This window comes from Pseudorasbora parva, chromosome 21, assembly GCF_024679245.1.
Source record: "Pseudorasbora parva isolate DD20220531a chromosome 21, ASM2467924v1, whole genome shotgun sequence".
Lineage (NCBI taxonomy): Eukaryota > Metazoa > Chordata > Actinopteri > Cypriniformes > Gobionidae > Pseudorasbora > Pseudorasbora parva.
In genome coordinates this window covers 33156184-33179667 of record NC_090192.1, presented here as the reverse complement: position 1 = coordinate 33179667, position 23484 = coordinate 33156184, and the positions used below count along the sequence as shown (strand labels likewise).

At 37.4% G+C, this 23484-nt stretch overlaps 1 protein-coding gene across 7 annotated transcripts in view; it reads left to right on the top strand.

Moving 5' to 3' along the window:
* sdk2b (sidekick cell adhesion molecule 2b) overlaps nt 1-23484 on the top strand; it is a 396614-nt gene that overhangs the window by 361646 nt on the left and 11484 nt on the right. For 3 of the 7 annotated variants that reach the window (XM_067429560.1, XM_067429558.1, XM_067429555.1), the window contains exons 30-45: nt 1348-1549; nt 1702-1805; nt 2910-2980; nt 4197-4332; nt 4805-4861; nt 5301-5402; nt 5786-5901; nt 7066-7252; nt 11234-11371; nt 13046-13255; nt 13344-13469; nt 14882-15046; nt 15148-15288; nt 16057-16195; nt 22084-22213; nt 22757-22813. In XM_067429560.1, coding sequence (XP_067285661.1) covers nt 1348-1549; nt 1702-1805; nt 2910-2980; nt 4197-4332; nt 4805-4861; nt 5301-5402; nt 5786-5901; nt 7066-7252; nt 11234-11371; nt 13046-13255; nt 13344-13469; nt 14882-15046; nt 15148-15288; nt 16057-16195; nt 22084-22213; nt 22757-22813 — 2081 coding nt within the window. The remainder of the gene's footprint in view (nt 1-1347; nt 1550-1701; nt 1806-2909; nt 2981-4196; nt 4333-4804; nt 4862-5300; nt 5403-5785; nt 5902-7065; nt 7253-11233; nt 11372-13045; nt 13256-13343; nt 13470-14881; nt 15047-15147; nt 15289-16056; nt 16196-22083; nt 22214-22756; nt 22814-23484) is intronic. The other 4 variants (XM_067429559.1, XM_067429557.1, XM_067429556.1 and 1 more) reach the window with 3 other exon arrangements.

Below are 23484 nucleotides of genomic sequence, written 5' to 3'. Positions count from 1 at the left end.
GTAGCATATGTGCTTCCCTGCTCTTGAGAAAGCGTCGTGTAATCCGTCAAATATCTAGAGTGCGTGTTTGTGTGTTCATGTCTCTGAACAGAGATGTCTAAAGTCCACTGAGGTTGAGTCCAAAACAAATGAAACCCCCTTTAGCCAGACCTGCTTTGGTGTGGTTTAAGACGTCTGGCGGAAGTTTTGCTGGACACATTCCTCTATAGAGCATCAAAATCAGACCTTAGATTATTCATGCAGTGCACAGATCCAGTGTAGAGAGCAGAGGTTTTGACTCATAAAGTGCGCTTATCAAATTAAATATGAGTGTCATACATTTTGCATAATCTAATGTATTTTTTTAAATGTTCACAGTGTCCAGCAGTATTATAAGTGTGCTGAGAAGCAGAGATAATATTATACAAGTTTCTATATGAGTATAGACATAAAAACCAGTATTGAGGATGCTACTGGAAGGTTGTGTTCACCCTGTTTGGTTCGATTAAAACAAACCCTGGTGTGAATGCTCGGTTTGTGCAGTTAATATGAATAAGTGTGAATGATGCCATCCTAACGCTGGTGTACACCAAACAAGCAAAAGATGGGTCTTCTTCCAAATGAACTCTGGTGTGGTTTGAATTTAAAAAAATGAACGCAGCATGGACCAAAGACATGTAAACAAACTAAAAACAGGACATGATGTCACAAGATGCGACCCTAAAAAGCAACGTTGCTCATCACATTTCGGTACAGGCATCAGAACCATGTCTCCTCGCAGCAGATCTTGGTTTGTGTGTGTGACGGAGGGATTCCTGCTGCTGTTTTAACACACTTATTAAACTGTGTGTAGGCTACACATATACAGCAAATGCATTTATTCCAGCACACACCATTGTTTTGGATGTTCGGTAAGTTATGTCTAGAAATATACGTCATAGAAGCCGACCAATCACATTGTGAACATATCCCTATGCCTTAAGTTTCAGTATTTAGGTTCGGTGTTAAAAAGGTTAATCTGAACGCAACTCAAATTTTTTAATTTCAATAAACTCAAAATTTTAAGGCAACCAGGTTACTTACTTTTTTAAGTTAAACCAACAAAAAGATATGTATTTGTTCCCTTTTCATGCATCAGATTCTATAATTTTACAGTTTAGTTCTACTTTCAGAGCACAATAACAATGAAGATCTCAGTTAAATTAAATCAAAGTAGGTTAATTTACAAGAACCATTTATATAAACGATTGAACAAACCAATTCATACAATTGTAAATGTTTTGGACTTTAGAACATAGGAGTGAGTTTGATTACTGGCTTTGTTTGATTCAGTTTTAAGTCTTCTTATGCTTGTCCTTTGACCCCCAGCTCGGCCTCAGCCCACCAGCCGTCCCACAGTCCCTCAGGAAAACGTACAGGCACGCAGCGTGCTGTTGTCATGGGAACCAGGCAGCGACGGTTTATCGCCAGTCCGGTATTACACGGTTCAGGTCAGAGAGCTGCCGGAAAAGAACTGGACGGTTCATTCTGCGTCTGTTAGCCATGAGTCCAGTTCCTACATCGTAGACAGGTACAAAAGACATCTGCTGAGACCTTTTGTGGGATTTGATTTTAGCCATGCATAAAGTCACAGTACTTATTGTAACTTTTTACTGGCTTTATGTAAAGCACATTCTGCGTTGCTTCCTGTGTTTTGACTCGCGAGTGTTATTTTTATTTCAGACTGAAGCCCTTCACCTCCTATCAGTTTAGAGTGAAGGCCACTAATGATATTGGAGACAGTGACTACAGTGAAGAGAGTGAAGCCATCACAACACTTCAGGATGGTTAGATCCTTTAACCCTTTCCACTTCTCTTGTACTCTTTATCAATGTTTTATTGTGGACATTAATAAATCAATATTAATATTTATTTTCACTTTTTTAAAATAAGTTAATACTTTTATTGAACAATCTATTAATTTTAATTATTTTATTATTTAATTATTAATACTTTTATTGAACAATCTATTAATTTTAATTAGCATTAATTTGGTGAAAAATAACAGTGAATACTTTTACATTGTTGCAATTAGTTTATATTTCAATTAAATGCTGTTCTTCTGAACTTTCTACTAACCAAAGAATCCTGAAAAAAAGTATCAGTTTAAAAAAACATGGATAATTCACAGTTCAACATTGATAATAACTTAATAAATGTCAAATCAGCATCTGAGAATGATTTCTGAAGGATCATGTGACACTGGAGACTGGTGTAATGGCTGAAATACATGAATACATCTTCAAATAGAAAACACTTTTTTCACAGTATTGTTGTTTTTTACTGGATTCCTGATACTTTCAAAAACATAAAAAATCGTACTTACCATTTTGAACGGTATCCCTATGTAGACAGTGTTGGAGCTCACTAGGCTTTACAACAGAGCCATCAAACACCATATTCTTCTCTACTTGGCTCCGCCTTCCACTTGTCTCTGAATTTACAGTATACAGCCAAGTCATTCTGTATGTGATGTGCATCTCATGAATTGACCATTATGCTGCACACAGATGCCGTTCTGTCTGTATTAGCGTTTTACAGCTGTAATAGCAGCCAAGGTTTTATTGTGAACCCAGGTGATGCTATTGTGTTCCAGCAATGATGTCATTGCTGAAAGCAGTAGAATAAGTGAGGTAATACAGTATCTCTGGTTGCTACGAGACTAAATGATACCTTAGTAACTTTAGTGAAGTGAGACGGGCCCTTCAAAATGCCCGTTTAAAACTAAACGTAACAAATCAGGCTGTGAGACAGGCTTGGCATGCATAGCAATGCAGTGTTTATGTAGCGTAAGACATTGCAGCTGATGCGGCAAAACATTCACAGTGATGCCAAGTACGCAGTTATCTTTCTATTCCTCTCTATTTAATTGTATCTCTTGCTCTCTCCAGCTCCAGACGAATCTCCCACAATCCTGACTGTCACGCCACACACCACAACCTCTGTGCTGATTTGCTGGCAGGTAAGAAGGAGGGATTTTCCACTATGCTTCTCCTTATACATCCACACAAGCCGTGATTTCCATCAACAGTGTTTAATAACAGAGCAGGAAGGCATAGTATGTACCTTAAACACATATTCTCAATGTCACCCCTGCATTACCTCATCAAAGAGGGCTGGTTTTAAAAACTGCAGGTCTCTGGTTCACGTTTTTAGCCATGCAGGTGGAAAAAGGTACGTGATGTAAAAGCTTCCTCCACCAGAACCAGTCCATTCACGCTTTATTAGGGGGGGTTGCTCCGATTTGATCGTTAAAGTTGAGCTTAACATTTTCCGAAGTTTAATCTGACAGTGCAAATATGTCTTCCCTCTGGCTATTAGCAACGCACATGTTTACAAAACATCAGTTACATGCAGTTTCAGTAAAGTTTAAAACACAACCTCAAATCAAATGGCAAAAGCTTAAAGCTAATCTTTTTTTCTGAAGGAGAAATTGAAATTAGGGATGCACCAAAAATGAAATTCTAGGGCAAACCAAAAATTCGGAATGCACTTGGCCAAAAGCCGAAACCAAAAACTGCTTTTTAAAAATGATTCATTACACATTTTGGTAGCACTTTAAGCATTAGCATAGGCGAAGCGTGTGTGACGGGTGAAAAATGTATTATTATTCCAACTGGCTGCCTTGCCAAATCACGTATATGCTTGCCTATTCAAATTATAGTGGTTTTAACTGTGAAGATAAGCACTTTATAAGCAAGAGCATTTATGCTGGGATATGTAGGTTGGTAATAGGCAACACATAGCATTAACTATTTCATGACATTCTATTAAAATGTGTTTTTGAGGAGGAATATCACATCTAGCCTTACCCTAGAGTTGGTTCATCCTCTGCCTTTGAGCATTAGTAAATAGTTAATTCATATTTATATAACATTAATTGACATTAATAAGCAGTTCATAAATACAGTTATAAATGCTTCATTATTGATTTATAAGCATATCTATAATGTGTTTAGGAATTGTATTTTCATATTTTATTAATGATCCATTTATTTATTTTTGTAAGCTCATTATTAAATTGAGAACTATTTAAACCTGGACAGGGAGGCATATATTGTCAGCCATTTTGCATCCTTAATTGCAATTCTGTGTGGTGATACTATTGGCGCAGAAATTCCACACCTCACCTTTAACGACACTGTTGATTATGTGTGGTGACATCCTGTCGTCCTCAGCCCCCTCCTGAGGAGAAGATTAACGGGATCCTGCTGGGCTTCCGAATCCGTTATCGGGAGCTGCTTTATGATCGACTCCGAAGTTTCAGCGTTCATACCATCAGCGGCGCTTCAACCAGCTGGGCAGAACTCACCTGTAAGCATAAATCATACAATATCTTCACTAGTGACGATTATTTTACTAGCGAGATATGGCGAGACATAACCCAAAAACAAAGTACAACATCATTTCCAATGTTGAAACCCTATTTGTTGTAGCGTTTTGACCTTTTGTTGTTGTTTTTGACACACCTAACCAGGTAAACTGTGATTCATTTATCTTTTATATTTATTTCTTATTTATCTTTTATATTAACTAATAGCCCAAAATTATAATGTGAATGTAAAATGTAAATAATTAATAAAAATGTTAAAATAAGAAAAGAAAAAAATATATATAAATTAATCAGTTTATTTATTCATAATTAAAAATAAAGTTTTGGTTTAAAAACCTGCCTGACTATTATTATTACTAAGTGATAAACCAAGCATAATTTCATATTCATTATTAGGTATTTAAAAATATTTAAGCTTATTTCAACAAATGTCCTCCACTTTCTCTCCTGCAGCTCCATATAGCTTGCGTAATCTCAGCGAGCCGTCCCTCACTCAGTACGAGCTGGACAGTAAGTCGTCTCCTGTTTGTTCTTGCAATCTTGCAATTTTTTCCTCCATAAAAATGATATATGATTGTGTCTAATGCAACACAAGTCAAGTCTTGACATAACTGAGAATATGCAGTCTGGATGTTTAGGCTGGCTGTTATCAGCAGGCCTGTTCTCACCTCACATCTAGAGTGGTAATGAAGTTAAGAGCCGGGTCTGGTTTCTCTCTGCCGTTGATGTCTGCAAGAAGAGCAGTGTGTAAATTGAGTTCAGATAAGCAGACTTACTCATCACTTGGAATCGGAGCCGACAGTGTTCGGGGAGAGTGAATCAAAGTTAATGAAACAAAGATAGTGTAATAGAAAGAAAATCACATTGATTGTCTTTTGTTTTTGTTTTTTTAGTAGATCAACTCAGTGCCAACGATGTATGAAGAAACTGTTATTTGTGCTTTTTGTAGATCTTTTGAAACACAAGCGATATGAAATCAGAATGAGTGTGTACAATGCTGTTGGTGAGGGACCAACTAGCTCACCACAGGAAGTCTTCGTTGGTGAAGCAGGTAAAGCTTTCTTTTCCATTATGTTAAAGGGATAGTTCACTTTAAAATGTCATCCTTTACTCACCCTGAAGTTCTTTCAAACCTGTATGAATTTATTTCTTCAGCTGAACACAAGGGAAGATATTTTAAAGAATGTCAGTAACCAAACAGTTAACTACTATGGAAGTCAATGGCTCCAGGTAACTGTTTGGTTACTGACATTCTTCAAAAAATCTTCCCTTGTGTTCAGCTGAAGAAAGAAATTAATACAGGTTTGAAACAACTCGAGGGTGAGTAAAGGATGACAGAATTTTCATTTTAAAGTGAACTATCCCTTTAAGTCCTTTCTTTGCTGACAAATGAAAAATAACAAAACTTCACATCACATCAATCTGCTCTCACAGTTCCCACTGCCCCGCCTCAAAATGTGGTCATCCAATCAGCTACTGCAACACAATTTGATGTAACGTGGGACCCGCCTCCGCTGGAGACTCAGAATGGAGACATTCAGGGTTATAAGGTCAGACTCTGATGACTAAGTGGAAAATGCTTTTAGTGTGACTGCCATGTGTATTTTCTGTATGATGAGAAGTTCTTGACCTTCCCTGACTCATGGGATTTCAATGAAATGAAAATACTATATTTTAGTTCTATACGGGTTTTTTTTTTTTTTTATTAATATTTTGTATTTTTAGGGGATTTTATGGTAAATTATATGTATGCTTTATTTATAATGCATGTATTCACTTTTTGAGCATAGAATGGCCTGAAATGACCTGCAAAAAAAATTCCAGTAAATCTTGAATCCTTTAGAGCACACACACACATAAGTTTTAAAAAGTGAACTTAAAAAAAGTTTTTATCACCCGGTTTCACAGACAAGGCTTAAAATAGTCCAAGACTAAAATGCATTTTTGAGCTGTTTAAATGAAAGCAACTTGCACTGCATGTGCATGTCTTGAAGCATGTCAGTGCCATATTTTTTGTCTCAAGATGCACATCAGTAATGTTTTTTTATTGATGACATGATTATAAAAGTTACTTAAATGTCCTGATTGAATGAAGGCCTACTCCTGGCTTAATCTAAGCCTTGTCTGTGAAAATGATCCTATATGAAAAAACAACATGTTTTACTCTAAAACTGCAACAAAACAACAAAAATAATCTAAGCAACATTTGAAAAAACAAGTTGTGTTCCAAATGTGAGCTTGATATCTCAAAAAATGTGCTTTCAGTAAGATTTTGTTTGGGCGCAGTACCAAAGATTTCCACTAGATGAAATTTGTCTCCCATTTATTTCCAAGGTGGTCATTTTTGACCGTGAGGAGTACAAGTGTCACTATTTTTTTTCAGGACCATTTAACATTTAAAATCGTGTCCATGATTTTGTTGTGTACATATAGCAAGTGCCAAAACCCTCTACCAAGTTTTGTACTGTTCAGATTAAGTAAAAAATTACACACAAAACAACATCATATTTTTCAGAGAACCAGAGGTTAAAAAAAGTTAGAATAAGCAATGAGGCAGGGGAAGAGAGTTGCTTCCAAGAGAGTTGTAATGTGACCGTCACATAACAAAAAGGAAAAAAATATCTTGGGACACCAAAGTGCTCAAAGTTGAAAAACACTTAAAATAGACATACAGAACAATTATTGCAGGGTGACCTATTGTTTTCTTTTTGCAGATTTTCTTTTGGGAATATCAACGTAAAAATGAGACAGAGAAACTGCGGACACTTTTCCTGCCAGAGGGAGGGGTGAAGCTCAAAAATCTAACAGGCTACACCACCTACATGATCAGTATTGCTGCTTTCAACGCAGCCGGCGATGGGCCACGCAGTCCACCAACCAGAGGAAGAACCCAACAAGCTGGTGAGGAAAAGTTCTGTCCTTACCTGTCTCTTTTAGGGCCTTCATGTGTCTCTCAACAAAAACACTCGTTCTGGGTTATTTGCCAAGGACATAATGGACCGAGTACTGGAAGGCCACTATGTTATCTGACACTTGAAACCCCCCTTTTCTTTTTAGACTTTAAAGCTGAAGTGAGGTATTGTACTTTAGCCACTTATTTTACAGTAAACACACGTACAATCAATTAGGAGTTTGGAATGATGGGAACTATTTCAAATAAAGTCATTATTTATGTGTCTAAGACCTTCTGGAATGTGAACCACTGCTGAAAACTGGCCAAGAAATATCAAAACCCCAACAAGCTATCATTTGCTTCTAATCAGTAAATCTGCTATATGCATTTGTTTGTGTGTATAAAGTTCGGTCTGATGAAGCAGAGTTATTTCTGCCTTCTTCAGCTCTTGCGGTTTTCATTCAGCATGCCTGTGAGTTGGCTCATGGCTCAGAGCGTCTGTGGGACAGTCTCTAGATTGTTCTCTTTTTTTAAAGGAGATGCTTCCCCTGGAGTGTAAAAGAAATATGCTTTTCATTTGATTGCCAAAGAAGTGACCATTTTTGTCATCCGATATTATAAACTTGGCAAAATTTGTAGATTCCAGGCTATTTTGTTAAATGTGGGCTTTTGGTTTCACTGTCCAAGTAGTTTATAATAAGGCATATACAAATTATTTTTGAAGCAAATGGCATATTTCCATTCTGTAAAAATGAAGGGTGGAAATCACACTGGGTTTATTCATTGCTTTTTGATGAAGAAAAGATTATGTGACAAATATGATAAACTTCACCACTGGTATAGTCTGATTCTCAAGGGAATGATTCTCATGAACTGGTTTATGATCAGTCAAAGAGACTGACCAGTCATTAGTTTGAGTGTCAAATAACTTGTTAATATTTAGGGCCCTATCATACACCTGGCGCAATAGCAATTGTTTTTTGCTAGATTATCTTTTTATCATGTTATCATTTTCACGTCCAGCGCCACGTTGTTTAAATAGCAAATGCATTGGCGCCCATTTGTTCATCCATGAGGCTGGTCTGAAAATGATGTGTGTTCAGGCACATTGCTGGCGCGCTGCTATTTAGAGGCAACTGAAAGCTCCTTTCACCACCATTGACCTACACAAACCTAGTTTAAAGTCGATAGCGTAATGTTTTTTGTGTTAAAGGGCGCATTAGTAATATGCGCCTATTGACGGGGACACGATGCGTGGACACACAAGTTCCTCTCCGGAGAAGCATTCAGTCTTTCTGCTCGCAAACTCCGCCATGGTGCGAGCGCAACTGGCTTTTAAAGGGAATGGGAGATGAGACAGACAGTTCAGTTTTATTCATCCATTCAGGAAATTTAATTTGCACAGGTGCCACACACATAATTTATACAATCACACACATATCATTTCAATTACAATTGATTTAACTTAGAAATAGCAGTCGGTATGAATGAGTGTTTAAATCTCTTCGTTGTCCCCCCTATTGCTCTATACCTACGACCTGATGGAAGTACCACAAACTCTCTATGTAATGGATGGGAAGAGGAATTTTTTATCACGTAGGCTTTTTTTAACAATGCTCTCTTTAAAAATATCTTGAAATTATATCTGTGTAACTCCAATAATCCTAGATGCAGTCTTGATTAACCTCATCAATCTATTCCTTCTAGACAAAGTCATACAGACTGATTGCTTCATTGCATGTTAAGCCCAAGAAACACACCCATGACTCATTAAGAGATCTAGATACAACCCTTTTGGATCCTCAACCGTTTATTCCGTTGTTAAACTTGCAAAAGTTGATTTGGACACGCCCTAAGTGCAACTGAGCCATACGCTTCAGACCACACATTTAGATTGTTAAAATAGGGCCCTTAGTTTGTACATTACGCTCCTGTCACTTTAATAACAGATCCAAAATACACGAGATTTCTTTCCATGCTGTTTTCTTTCACATACACATTCACATACATGACCGAAGTCCTATAAATAGGTCCCCTAAATAATTAATCGCAAAAATATTTTTTTAATTGTGGCATTAAGATTGTGTGTGGTTAAAGTATTATTAAAGGGGGGGTGAAACACTCAGTTTCAGTCAGTGTCATGTCAATCTTGAGTACCTATAGAGTAGCATTGCATCCTGCATATCTCCGAAAAGTCTTTATTTTTTTTATAATTATATAAGAAAGATGCGCTGTTCCGAGTCTTTCCGAAAAAAGCCGAGCGGGTGGGGGCGTGTCGTGTGAGCGGAGCTAAATAATGACGTGTGCACGCCGCTGCTATTGAGTTGAGTGCGTCGAGTGCGTCGTAAAGCTGTCATCCCTAACAGCGGGGAAAAAACTTTATTCAAAATAAAAATATGGCTTTTAATCAGATACAGCCATACATCTATGATCCGGAATCAGACCCAGAGGCTGCAGTTGAACAGGAGCAGCAGCAAAAACGACTAGAGCAGGACGTCTCTATGTGGTACAAGTTATACACTAACTATATAATATGCTTAGCAGCTTGTGTTATTTACATATTTATACTTGAATTATATCGTCGTATTTTTGTCTTTGAAGGTGTACATGTGGGAAGTGCAGTTGTGCACGTGTGTTTGTGTGTTTACGCGTGGTTTGTGTAGACAGGTTAAGTTAGTGTTTACATAGATAGACACGGAATAGTAGCGCATTTGAATGAAGAAGCGTGCTTATTTAGTTTAACATATTTCCCCCCTCTTTGTGTATTGTTGAGTGCTTTTACAATACACAAACATAAAGTTACACATATAGTGGCCAGCTAAACAAATGTACACGCACTACACATCGCATGCTCCATTGATCAATTTCTATATATAGTAATATATATAGTAACTATACGTGATCATGTTTGGGCTACTTGATGAGCATAGACACAGACATTTGAAGCAGTCTAACTCACCGCCCGCGGTTCTAACGTTGGGACTGCTCCATCCTTCAGCATTAGGCTATTGGAAAATCCGGCGTCATGCTGGGCCTTGTTTATGAAACAGTCGGCACCGAAATGCAGTGAACAGATATAAACATTCGCGCAACTCAGTTGCTGATCCGGAAAAGCAAATTACATCCACTGTTGCCTTACCGCGGGGTTTTGGGGGAATCTGTGCAGGACTGTCTTGGTCTGGCAACCAAAAACGCACTTTTTGATGTCATTGTTAATTGTGCACATTACCTGTGCAGCGCAGCCTACGAGCGCTTTGATGGGGGTAGCCTGTTGCTTTCGCTCTCTCCCTCTCTCTCTCTCCCTCTCTCTCTCTCACACGCTTCCGGTAGAATTGTCCGTAAGGCCCATACAAGGAAATTCCGCCCCCACTAACGTCAATGGGGACGCATGATCGCAAAAAACTTGCCGAAACTTATGACTAACCGGAAGTAGTATTTTTGACAAAGAAATACTCCCATCAAACGTCCACCTTAACTTTTGAAACTTTGTCCATGTTTAGTATGGGATTCCATGTCTTTAACAGTGTAAAAAGATCAGTATGCATGAAACAGCATTTCACCCCCCCTTTAATTGTTGAGAGCATTGTTTAACTTTGTAGTTGTGACATGTAATAGCTTGACAGTTAATATCAATATTACTTGTTAATATCATGAATAGCTGATCCAGAAAACACTTTGAGTGGCATTAAATGATTTTGCCTCAAGCTGTGGAGCTCAAATAGTGAAAGAAGTACAATAAATCAGCAAGATTCTATCTTCTCACTATCTGTGTCTGTCTTTTTTTTTTATCTAAAAAGATGTCTCTATATTATGTCTCATCCCAAAAGATAAAGACAGGCAAAGCATGACAGGTAATTTTGTTCTTGCTGTTTTTTGTTCCAAGAAAGGTTTAAAGTCTCAATCCCAGGAAAAGGAGACAAGCAGCCGTGTTCAAGCCATTGAGACTGTCTGCCGTGTCTCTTCTGATTAGCAGATGTTTTCTCTTTCAGCTCCCAGCGCTCCCAGTTTCATCCATTTCAGTGAGCTCACCACCACTTCTGTCAACGTGTCATGGGGCGAGCCTGTCTTTCCGAATGGCATCATCGAGGGTTACAGACTCATCTACGAGCCCTGCATGCCTGTTGATGGTCAGTGACTTTCTTCTTTCTTAAGCCCTTTAGGTTAAAAGTTCCTTTTTCTAACCCTTTACTATGCCTATACATGATTATTACTAGATAATCATGAGTTAAATTTATGTAGTCAGTTAGGAATCGTGTGTGTGTGTGTGTGTGTGTGTGTGTGTGTGTGTGTGTGTGTGTGTGTGTGTGTGTGTGTGTGTGTGTGTGTGTGTGTGTGTGTGTGTGTGTGTGTGTGTGTGTGTGTGTGTGTGTGTGTGTGAGTGTGTGTGTGTGTGTGTGAGTGTGTGAGTGTGTGAGAGAGAGAGAGAGAGAGAGAGAGAGAGAGAGAGAGAGAGAGAGAGAGAGAGAGCATGGGGTGTTGGGCCCAGAAACACAAATCTTTCCAGAGTTGTTTTAACGTCAAATTGTCAATAATGATATTATTATAATCAGTCAGGGTCCACAATTAACATTTGCCACACCTGCCAATAGTGGGTTATTAAAAAGGTTCTAGTCAACTCCTTAACTGTCCATGAATTTATATTTTGCATAATGTTTATTTAAATATTATCTATATTTTAAAATAATTTAGCTATTTTTCCCTTTCTTGTTTATGAGAAATAGCACAGATCATCAGTCACTTGTTATTTTAATATTATATACTAAATGTATTAATATTTTAAAAAACATTTAACATTTTTATATTGACGGTGGTATTTAAATTGTAAGTCTGTAATTTGTAATTGTAATTTTTTCATGTGCCTTTGTCCTTTTGTCCTTTTTTATTAGTTTTATATATTATAGCGATTATATTGAGAAATAAATGTTAAGTGGTCTCTTAATTTTTTTCCATTTTAAAATTCCATTTCCATTTTCAATGTTATATATATATATATATATATATATATATATATATATATATATATATATATATATATATATATATATATTTATATATATATATATATATATATATAACATTGAAATATATATATTGAAATATATATATATATATATTTATATATATATATATATATATATATATATATATATATATATATATATATATATATATATATATATATATATATATATATATATATTGAAATATATATATATATATTGAAATATATATATATATATATATACATTGAAATATATATATATATATATATATATATATATATATATATATATATATATATATATATTATATAATTATTATTATTATTATTATTATTATTATTATTATTATTTATTTTTGTAATTCAATCTATTTTATTTCAGTTAGTTGTCCAGGCAGGCATTCTAATGATAATTTAAGCTTTTTAAATAACTTTTTAATCTATTTGTTTTTACTTATTTCAATTTTATTTCTTTTTTTAATTGTAATAGTCTTCATTTTAGTTAATAAAAACACTGCTTACAAGATAACCACTGTCTGGTAAAACAGCATCTGTGACAGGTCCTTGATTTTGTTCTTCATATGTGGTACCTTTCAGTGGCTTGTTATGGTTTTATGGATTTCTGGAGGAAACTTAAGTAGTTCATGATAAAGTTCTTATGATAAAATATACACTGTTAATTTTGGACCCTGCTATCAATATTCATATGCCTACAGTATGGTTGAAATGAGATCTACACCCATGTGGGAGTGTGTGTTGAGCTCCTGTTGCCTGAACTAAAAGCAGTGTGTTTGTCTAGAGTCCTCAGTGGCCTGTGTCGACTGTCTTCACTCCCCCTCCCCCCCAGGAGTCAGTAAGATCGTGACGGTGGACGTGAAGGGGAATGCCCCATTGTGGCTGAAAATCAAAGACCTGGCGGATGGCGTCACATACAACTTCCGCATTCGCGCCAAAACTTTTACCTATGGTCCAGAGGTGGAGGCCAACATCACCACAGGACCTGGTGAAGGTCTGTCTGTCTGTCTGTATGCTAGAGCCGTTGTCCTAAGCTAAGCTTCAGCTGAGCTCATGTAACCCCATTTCTTCTTTGTGATCAGGAGCCCCGGGCCCTCCTGGTGAGCCCTTCATCTCTCGATATGGCTCCGCCCTCACCATCCACTGGGCCAATGGGGATCCTGGACGAGCACCCATCACACGCTATGTTATTGAGGCCAGACCCTCAGGTGAGATCATTAAAAATACGAATGAGCGCATGCTAGTTAAACATTGGAGCCATGGCTTTGTGAACCTTGGTTCTCATATGGGAGTTGCAGGCTTGTACCAGTTACTTTCCCCTTGTATTCGAACTTCCTGTCTTTTGTTTAAAGTCTTTGCCTATAAAAAGAGTCACATCTCAAAGACTGCGATTTAGTTAAATATATGTGCTGCGTGTTTCAGAGTGTTCAGACTTGTAAGTGCTGTTGTCAAAAAAAATAATAATGTTCTCATAATTGGTTTGAACCCAGATGGACGGCTTTCCTTGTTCCCTTTTTGTTCTCCAAACACCCCATCCCCACCCCCAAAATAGTGTGAATAAAACCAAATTGGATATTTACCAGAAATAGAGTAAAATTAATTAACTACATTTTAGCTTGCAGTGAAAAAAATAGTTGGATTCAAGAAAATGAGTAAGCCCAAGTCAAATCTTCAGTGTCTCCGACTGGCCCAGACTGAGCATGAAGTCTGTTTTTCAGTCAAAATCATAGATACAATTGTCCCAAACAATGAAGAGTGATTCCATATGCCTCTGGAAGAAAAAAAAAGATGCTGATGGCAAGTTCGTGTCCGACGAAGGAGTTATATTGATGTGAGCGTTCCAACTGAGACAGCGCAGATCAAATTTCCTCAGTGACTGAGGAGAAAACCTCGAATGAGAAAAGAGAGAGTTCTGGGGGAGGAGCAGATGGGATTGATTTAAGAAACTGTGTGCGTTACAGATCCGTGCATTAGGAATATTATTGTCACCCTCATCCCTCAAGATCTCACCCTGTAATTTCTCTGTCTGGCTTGGCACATGACACCAGGACTTGACAGCATCTCTCTCTCTCTTTTCTCTCTCTCTCTCTCTCTCTCTCTCTCTCTCTCTCTCTCTCTCTCTCTCTCTCTCTCTCTCTCTCTCTCTCTGTCACTGAAGGCGCTTGAGGTTCTTAGTAGCACATTAAACACATTAGACATAGCAGCAATGACATGTGATCTACTGTGATGATTTTATTTGATGAGATCTAGCCTCAGGATTATTAGTTCTGACAGCTGCTGCTGTGTGTTAGACACACACACACGCACAGACACACATACACACACACACACACTCATGTCTAGTTCACTATCTTTTTTGGTTTTTATACTGTACAAACTGTATATTCCACCCTAATACACTAACCCTAAACCTACCCATCGCACAAAACTTTCAGCATTTTTACATTTTTAAAACAACTCATTCTCTATGATTTATAAGCTTGTTTTCACTCATAAATCCTAAATTGAGGTCCCCACGGTGACACAAGTCCTCATGAGTCTGTGTGCATTGAGGTTGAAGTCCCCACCTGCTTTGCTACTATGTATGACTAGGCCTGTTTCTTTCTAAAAAAAAATTCAGATGAAGGCTTGTGGGACATCTTAATCAAGGACATTCCCAAGGAAGTGACATCATACACCTTCAACATGGATATCTTGAAACAGGGAGTCAGCTATGACTTCCGGGTCATTGGGGTGAATGACTATGGGTACGGGTCTCCAAGCCAACCGTCACCATCCATATCAGGTTAGTTCAAGTTTGGTTTAGTAAAAGTGAAAATCAATCTGAAATCATACTTAAGTCAAATTGTCTAATGATATATGCCATTTTTATTTTTTTTATTCCAGCCCAAAAAGTGGCTCCATTCTACGAGGAATGGTGGTTTCTGGTAGTGGTGGCCCTGGTCGGCCTCATTTTCATCCTGCTTCTAGTTTTCATCCTCATCATCAGAGGCCAGAGCAAGAAATATGCAAAAAAATCTGACTCAAGTATGTCTTTTTATCTATCTATCTATCTATCTATCTATCTATCTATCTATCTATCTATCTATCTATCTATCTATCTATCTATCTATCTATCTATCTATCTATCTATCTATCTATCTATCTATCTATCTATCTATCTATCTATCTATCTATCTATCTGTCTGTCTGTCTGTCTGTCTGTCTGTCTGTCTGTCTGTCTGTCTGTCTGTCTATCTGTCTGTCTGTCTGTCTGTCTGTCTGTGTATTTGTTTATTCGTTTATGTCAATGGGTCATTCAGTCAGATGCATGATGAATGGTACAGCATTGTTGTTGCTGTGACATCATCAGTGTGGTATGCGTGTGTAAATGTGCGGTCAGCATTTCTGTAGTAAGAGCAGGCAGAACGCAACAGTACTGAGGGGCGGGTCAGTCATGTGGGTCACTAAACATGTTAAACAAACTGAGGGAGCATGAGAGGCCTAGTTTTTCCTTCCATACAAAAACACATTCCATCACACAAATGTCCAACACACACACATATACGCACCATTCACACAACGCCACTTGTGTCAGCCCAGAACTTTTTTACCTTAATGAGGGTGTTGAGCTCCAAGAAGGCCACAATTATGGCCTTGTGGTTTTGGTGACAGCATTATGTGATTGTGATCAACCCAAAACAAACTTAATTTTTGTTCCATTAATTTAGACCCAACGCATCATGTGATGCATCGTGCTTTGGTCCAAACTGCATCTTAAGATCTCTTAATGGCTCTATATCTAATCCCATACAGCCAACAATTCCAACTGCAATGCACTGGCACATGGAGAGATGGTGAGTCTGGACGAGAGCCGCTTCCCTGCCTTGGAGCTGAACAATCGTCGACTGTCAGTCAAAAATTCCTTTTGCCGCAAAAACGGTGTCTATACCAGGTCAGTTTCCGTCTATCTTTGTCTCAAAGATAGGTTTTTACATTTTTTTTTTTACAATTATTAGGATTGCACAAAAAAAAAACCTTCACACAGTTATTCTTAACTTGACACAGCAGTACATTTCACACTCTACAAACCCATTTTGTCACTCATAAAACAGTGACCTAACAAACACTTACTACAGGTAGGCACTGTTTTCTTTTGAAAAAATTACTTTACAAAAGAAGAATGACGCCTCACTTCTGTTTAGAATTCAGTGCATGTTTACATTCCAGTACATAATTATTAAGATTTCCGCTTTTGTATAGATGGTATTGGATTTGTGCAGGTGTTCAGCTAATTGTTTTTATAGTATTTCAGTTTTTAGATTTGAAATGTAGTTCAATATGATATATTAGAGTAGAAATTTAGAAAATTGCTTTCTTATTCAAATTTTGTATCATGTTAAAGGATTATTCACTTCAAAATGAAAATTTCCGGATAATTGACTCACCCCCATCTCATCCAAGATGTTCATGTCTTTCTTTCTTAAAATCTTTTGAAAAAAATGTACATAATGGTTTTCAACTGCAACCAATGGGTTGAAGGTCCAAATCAATGCAGTTTCAAAGAGCGATTCGAAGGCTCTGCACGGTCCCAGCTGATGAATAGTGTCTTATCTAGCGAAACCATCGGACATTTAAAAAAAAAAAAAAAAAAAAAACAGCAACATTTATACACTTTTTAACCTCAAATGCGTGACTTCTTTGTTGTCATTCTTCACTGCGTATGATGTCATCACTCCAGAAAGGTCACGTCCGTGGCGTAGGTGGAAGTACTGACCCAGTGCAGAAAGACTCCATCTCATCCTCCAACTTGTCCGACATTGTTGTTTTACTGTATTTTGGTAAAGGGTGTTTGATTTAGTCTTTGCATATTCGTTTTAACACTGGGTCAGTACTGCCACGTACTTCAAGTGTGTGACCTTTCTGTTAGTTATTATATTTTATTATAGATATTTTACTTTATAACATGTTAAATATGGATATTTTTCTTACACAAACCAATCGATTAACTTCAGAAGGTGTGGATTACTTTTATAATGGATGGATTCACTTTTTGGGGCTTTACATTTTGGGCTACCATTCACTGCCATTGTATAATGCTAGGAAGAGCCAGGACATTTTGTAATATTACTCTGATTGTGTTCGTCTGAAAGAAAAATGACGCCTACGATGGCTTGTAGGGTCATTCAATTATGGGGTAATTTTCATTTTGGGCAAATTATCCCTTTAAGTTTAAGAGTTTTAAAAAAGTATGTAACAGGTAAATTGGCATATGCATACATGTTTCTTTCTGTGTGAGGAAAAATAATTTGATAGTTGTAGTAATTGAATTGTATTTTGTGCCAAAGCAATGCAAAATATTCCATCGTTTATTCCATAAAGACTGCTGTTGTAGAGTTTTGCTGTGTGAAGAGTTTTGAAAAAGTGGCATAAGTATTGCATTTGTTAAAAAAAAAAAAAAAAGAGCATGCAGGTTTTCCTGCTGAAATATGTCAGCGACTGAGTTTTGGAATGGTCATAAAAAATCACTCAAAGGACTGCAATAGCTGCTATTTAATATGCAAATTTCACTTTGCCCAATGGGTTGAGAAATGTTATATGAAGTGGTAAATCAATTATAATACGTGCCTATTTTGTACTTTGCACATAGAACTATTAAACTCCCATAAAGCATTAACCACGTGGCAGTAATGGGGCAAAAATAGCCCAGAATCTTGGAGTTACATGGAAAGACTGATGGGAATACCAAATGGCTACCTTCATAAGATCCTACTTTCCATCATAAAACTCAATATAAAAGTTTCTGTTTCCACTAATGATGCCATTTCTCTCTGACATGGCACAGGCTAAGTGCAATAACAGATTTGGGTTCGTGACCTCCCCTATACTGCCACCGTTCGTTATGAAACTGGACTGTTTAAAATATATGCACAAAACTATTAATGCAAAGATTATGTTACATGTTTTCGACTTTTTTAACATCCACCTGGCAAGAATCACAAGTCAGATTTCTTATAAAAGTACTACCAGACCTCTCCTCAACAAGATGCATGATGCGTTATATTTTTGAATATAGTAAAGCATTGTCATGAAAAGACTCTCACACCTGTAGAGATAAATCCAGGTGCGGCAGGTGTGTAGAGCCAATTCCACTTGAGAAATCCGCCCTATTATCACTCTTTAGTTCTCAGCATCTGCCTTCCTTCATCCTGGGTCACCTTGAGGAGGATCAAAGGTCCTCCGGTCTTTGAGGGGATGCCAGGCTCTTTCCTCTGGCCGCAGATTAATGGAGAGGTTTGGGAGGAATGCGCAGATGAAGTTCCACAGGCTTTGTTCTCCCTCGGGTGGGGGGTCTAAGAAGCCTGAGTTGGACTGCGGGTTCACCGACTGAGAGGATCAGGGAAGTGACTGAAGAACCTCAGGAAAATCTTAGAAAAGTGACAGGAGCATCAAGGTGGAAAGAATCAAAGACGTTGACACTGCAAAGTGTTTCCTCAACAGGGCAGAGAGAGGGTTCAAGCGAGCTGTCTTGCTGTTATAACCTTAATAGCTTTATGACATATCAGCTCGAGTAGCACAATACAGAGAGAAGGGGGTCTGGGATTTGAGATCTAAAAGCGTCGTCTTTCTTTTAAGATTCTTCTGAGTATCTGTCATGCCATGTGGTTTCTCAAACAAAGCCCGCCATCAGGACAAAACTTTATAGCGAACAGCATTTGTTTCCCATTGACTTGAGAGTTTTGGGGTAGTTCATATGGGATGCCATACACAATAGCTATTTTTACAGGAACAGTCCATTTTTTTTGAAAACAGGCTGATTTTCCAAGTCCCTTAGAGTTAAAGAGTTGAGTTTTACCGTTTTTGAATCCTTTCAGCCGATCTCTGTATCTGGCGGTGGCACTTTTAGCATAGCTTAGCATACATCATTGAATCAGATTAGACCATTAGCATCACGCTTACAAATGACCAAACACTTGTGTAATATTTTTCCTATTTAAAACTTGTCTATTCTGTAGTTACATAGTGTACTAAGACCAACGGAAAATTAAAAGTTTAGATTTTTAGACTGATATAGATAAGAACTATTATCTCATTCCTGCGTAATAATCAGGGAACTTTTTTGCCATACAATGGGTGAAGCAGCGCAGTGATTTATGCAGAAAATAGTTCCTAGCTATATCGGTCTAAAATAAAATTGCAACTTTTCATTTTCTGTTGGCCTTAGTACATGGTGTATCTACAGAAGAGTCAAGTTTTAAATAGTCTTTGGTCATTTTTGAGCGCGATACTAATGGAGTAATCAGATTCAATGATGTATGCTAAGCTATGCTAAAAGTGCCACCGCCAGATACAGAGATCGACTGAATGGATTCAAAAACGTAAAACTCAACTGTTTAACTCTAAGGGAGTTGAAAAATAAGCTTATTTTTTATAAAAATTGAAGTTTTCCTTTAAAGAACAGGCCTACATTATGTTGGTTAAATTTGAAAACAAGGAAGCACAGACTCATTGGACTCCTTGTGACTTTTATCACAAAGGATTTATCCTACACTGTCAGAAAAAAGGCACATTTCTGTCACTGGGGCGATACCCTAAGGTACAAAACCAAAAAGGTACTAGTATGTACCTTTAAGGCACTACAATGTACCTTTAAGGTACTAATACGCACTCTTTAAGTACTGATATGTACCTTTTAAGGTACTAGCATGTACCATTTAGGGGTTAGTAAGATACAAAGAAGTACCTTTTCACTTTTGTACCTTAGGGTACCGCCCCAGTGACAGCACTGTCCCTTTTTTCTAAGAGTGTAAAGGATTAGATTACATATTTCTGGTATGTTGGTGTAGCTTATGATTCTGTTTGCTGTAGCTGTATTTGAGTATTTAGCAACTATGTTCATGTTCTCTTGGAATCGTAAATGCAGGTTTGAAATCAACAGTGTGGTTAGAGAAATGTGCAAACAACTTGTACACACACAGACTGCAAACGTTGGCAAAACACAGGCACTGTGTGGATGTGGAATTTGTTTTGGAATGGTTCAGCATCAGTGGCAATGGTTCTGAAAATCTTTTTGCTATCTCTTGCTAAAGTGTCTATGTAAAGGCATAGTGAAACTTGTACAAACACTTACAGTAAAATATTTTTTAAAGTTGACAGAAGAGTAACATAAAAATGTTTTCAAACCACAGTCAGTAAAAGAGGTTTTTATATTTTAAAGAGCATATTCATAATCTGGAATTTGCAAGGCATTTTCTTTGCTGCTCTCCGCTGCAGTGTCACAGAGACTTGATTATGCAGAAAACCCTCCAAGCTGGAATTTTACAGTGGTCCCATGATGCTCATAAAGAATCCCCTCTAAATACAAACACACACCCCCACACACTATATTTCATTCACCTAACAAAGAGACAAGTGTCTTCAGTTAGAATTACAGCCAACCATTTTTTTGAAGATGCTTGAGACTGTACTGCAGTCAGATGTAGTTTGAACCTTCCAAAAAGCAAGGTTAATTTACCATCACATATACCTTGAACTCTCGGTTGATTAACCCATACCTTTCTTACTTGAGGTATGCTGGTTCCAAAAACACGCCCGTTAGTAAGTTGACAACCCAGAGTATGTTCCCGGTTAACTCACAAGACTTTCTAAACAGAGCGATGAATCGATGATGCACCATGGAAACATACACACACACACAAAAAAACATTTTACTTCTTTCTTCATTTTGTTTAATGTCGATTTCGCATTGATTGGCCATTGCGTTCTAGAAATCAACAAACATGTCCATGATTGGCTACATTACTTACCAAAGAGAAACATGTTGGGAAATGAATCATTTGATGAGCACAAATACATATGCGCATTGGATCTTTTGCCGATTATTTTTCGCTAATAATATGTAATATGCTATTATTACGAAGAAAACAGATCCTAGAACCAGCAGAGTTGGGCAGCTTTTCCATCTAAAAGCAATCGGTAGGAGATTCAGCAGATGGCAGTGGTTTGAGTGGGAAAATGACAAGCTATTATCAAGTGAGTCTCCCTCGGTCTGGAGGACGGCACAGGGATGACCATGGGGTCCGTGGCCATATTATATAACTGTCTATATGAAAAAGTTTGTGATATTAATAGAACTACATTAATTATATAATACGCATCTAAATACCTATTACACAAACTAACCCTGGAGCATAACCTGCTCCAGACTACTTACATACCCTGAAATGTGCCTCCGTTATTTGGAACTGAAAGTTGAGGTTATCTGCTTACTTACTCTTAAACATACCCTGATATGTCACATAACCTGCTTTCTGGAACACCCGCCAGATGCAACACATTTTCTAGAAAATACGGTGTATATGTATGTATATGATCTGCCGGTGATTTGATTTCGCCCCACAAATAGAAACCTGTACATTCATTTCTACTGCTTCTGTTGCACTTTTGTGTAGAGTGGCTTATCCACCTGCCGTGCGATTGGTGGGTTAAACATGATGATGGATAGAGAAGCGATGAGTCATTTGAATTATGCTCGTTGGTCACTCCTCCTGTGTAGGAAATACAGAGCAGACTCCCCAGACCAATCTTAAATTGAGCCTGGTCTGGTGTTAGCCAGACAAGTTCATATATATATATATATAGGATACTTTAAATTCAGAAATTAGACTTTTGGATTAGATTTTTGTAATCATATAATTGTTTACATTAACATGTTTATTAATACATTAAAAAAATCATCAATTAAAAATTTGGAATAATTTTTTTCCCCTATATATTTAAATTAAGAAAAGTGAACTTTATGTTAAAAGCAATAGTAATTTAAAATATTCATCCTGTCATCAGGTCACCTCCTCGACCCAGTCCAGGCAGTCTGCACTATTCTGATGAGGACGTCAGCACCAAGTACAATGACCTGATCCCAGCAGAGAGCAGCAGTCTCACAGAGAAGCCTTCAGAGATCTCAGATTCACAGGTAACAAACATTCTGTCACATTATCAGTCCATGTCTGTTAATGCTTGTTAGAGGGACAGTTCAACTGAAAATTACTCACCCTCATTTCACTTCAAGAGGGTGTCATATTATGCCCCTTTTCACAAGATGTAATATAAATCCCTGGTGTTCCCAGAATGTGCCTGTGAAGTTTCAGCTCAAAATACCTCCCAGATCATTTGACAAATTAGCAAAATTGTACAATTTTGTAAGCTTTAAAAGAATATTAAAGCACCTGGAATACCATGCATACAGACTTGCAGACTACTTTTGAGTTTGTTTTTTTTAGTTCCGATACATTTATTCTCCTTTTACATTTATTCTCCGAATACAATTATTCTTCTCTAGTTTTACTCCTTTTTCCCATTGTAATTGTATGGCACAGACCAAAATATATCTTTTTGTGTTCTATTGAGGAAATACATTTTGGGTGAACTGTCCCTTTAACCTCCAAGCATGCTATATCTAGTTACATTCATTTAGAATAGGACCTGTTGAAATTCCCTTATCACACACTTTTATTAGGACAAGACTCGCTGTGCTGAAACTTTCTCAAAAGTAGGATACAGCCCTCCAGGAAAGGTCTGTTATACCCTACTTGAGATTTTGGCTGTATTACTTGAGCATGGCTTCAATCCTAGGTCCTGTGGGTGGTTCGTTTTTTTTATCATGTCCAGAACGTTCTGCTGCACCCTAGTTCATTCTCTCCAGATTGTGTTTCCTGAGGCACAGGTTGAAAATTCTGTGGTAAACTTGAGAACAAACCACAATGTGCACAGAATCTAATCAAACACAGTACTCACCCAGACACATAAAGACTGAACTGTGGGAAATGGAAGGCCTTGGTTGGACTCTCTCCACTTCTCTCAAGTGACCATTTAGCTGGCATGATCAGCAAAAACCTCTCAGTTTGAGTCGTGTGAAAGTCTGGCATTGGCAGTTACTAAATCAAAAGCAAGAAACACAAACAACATACTGTTATTTTCTTCACATTAACGGACTCACCTCTCCCACGAAGCACTGCTGCACACTATACATCTATTTATAGTCCTGTTTTGAGAAGTGTAATTCCTCTCTGATTTGTGGAGTGGATCTTTTTAATACAATTTCCGATTTTTTAAATTGTTTGATATTTTAGTTAATTTTGTAGCAAAGTTCACTCGTGCTGCTTGAAATTTAATTAGCTTTTTCTGATATAAATAAAAATAATTATTATAAATAAAAATATCATGGCTGAAATGCATACTGCTAAG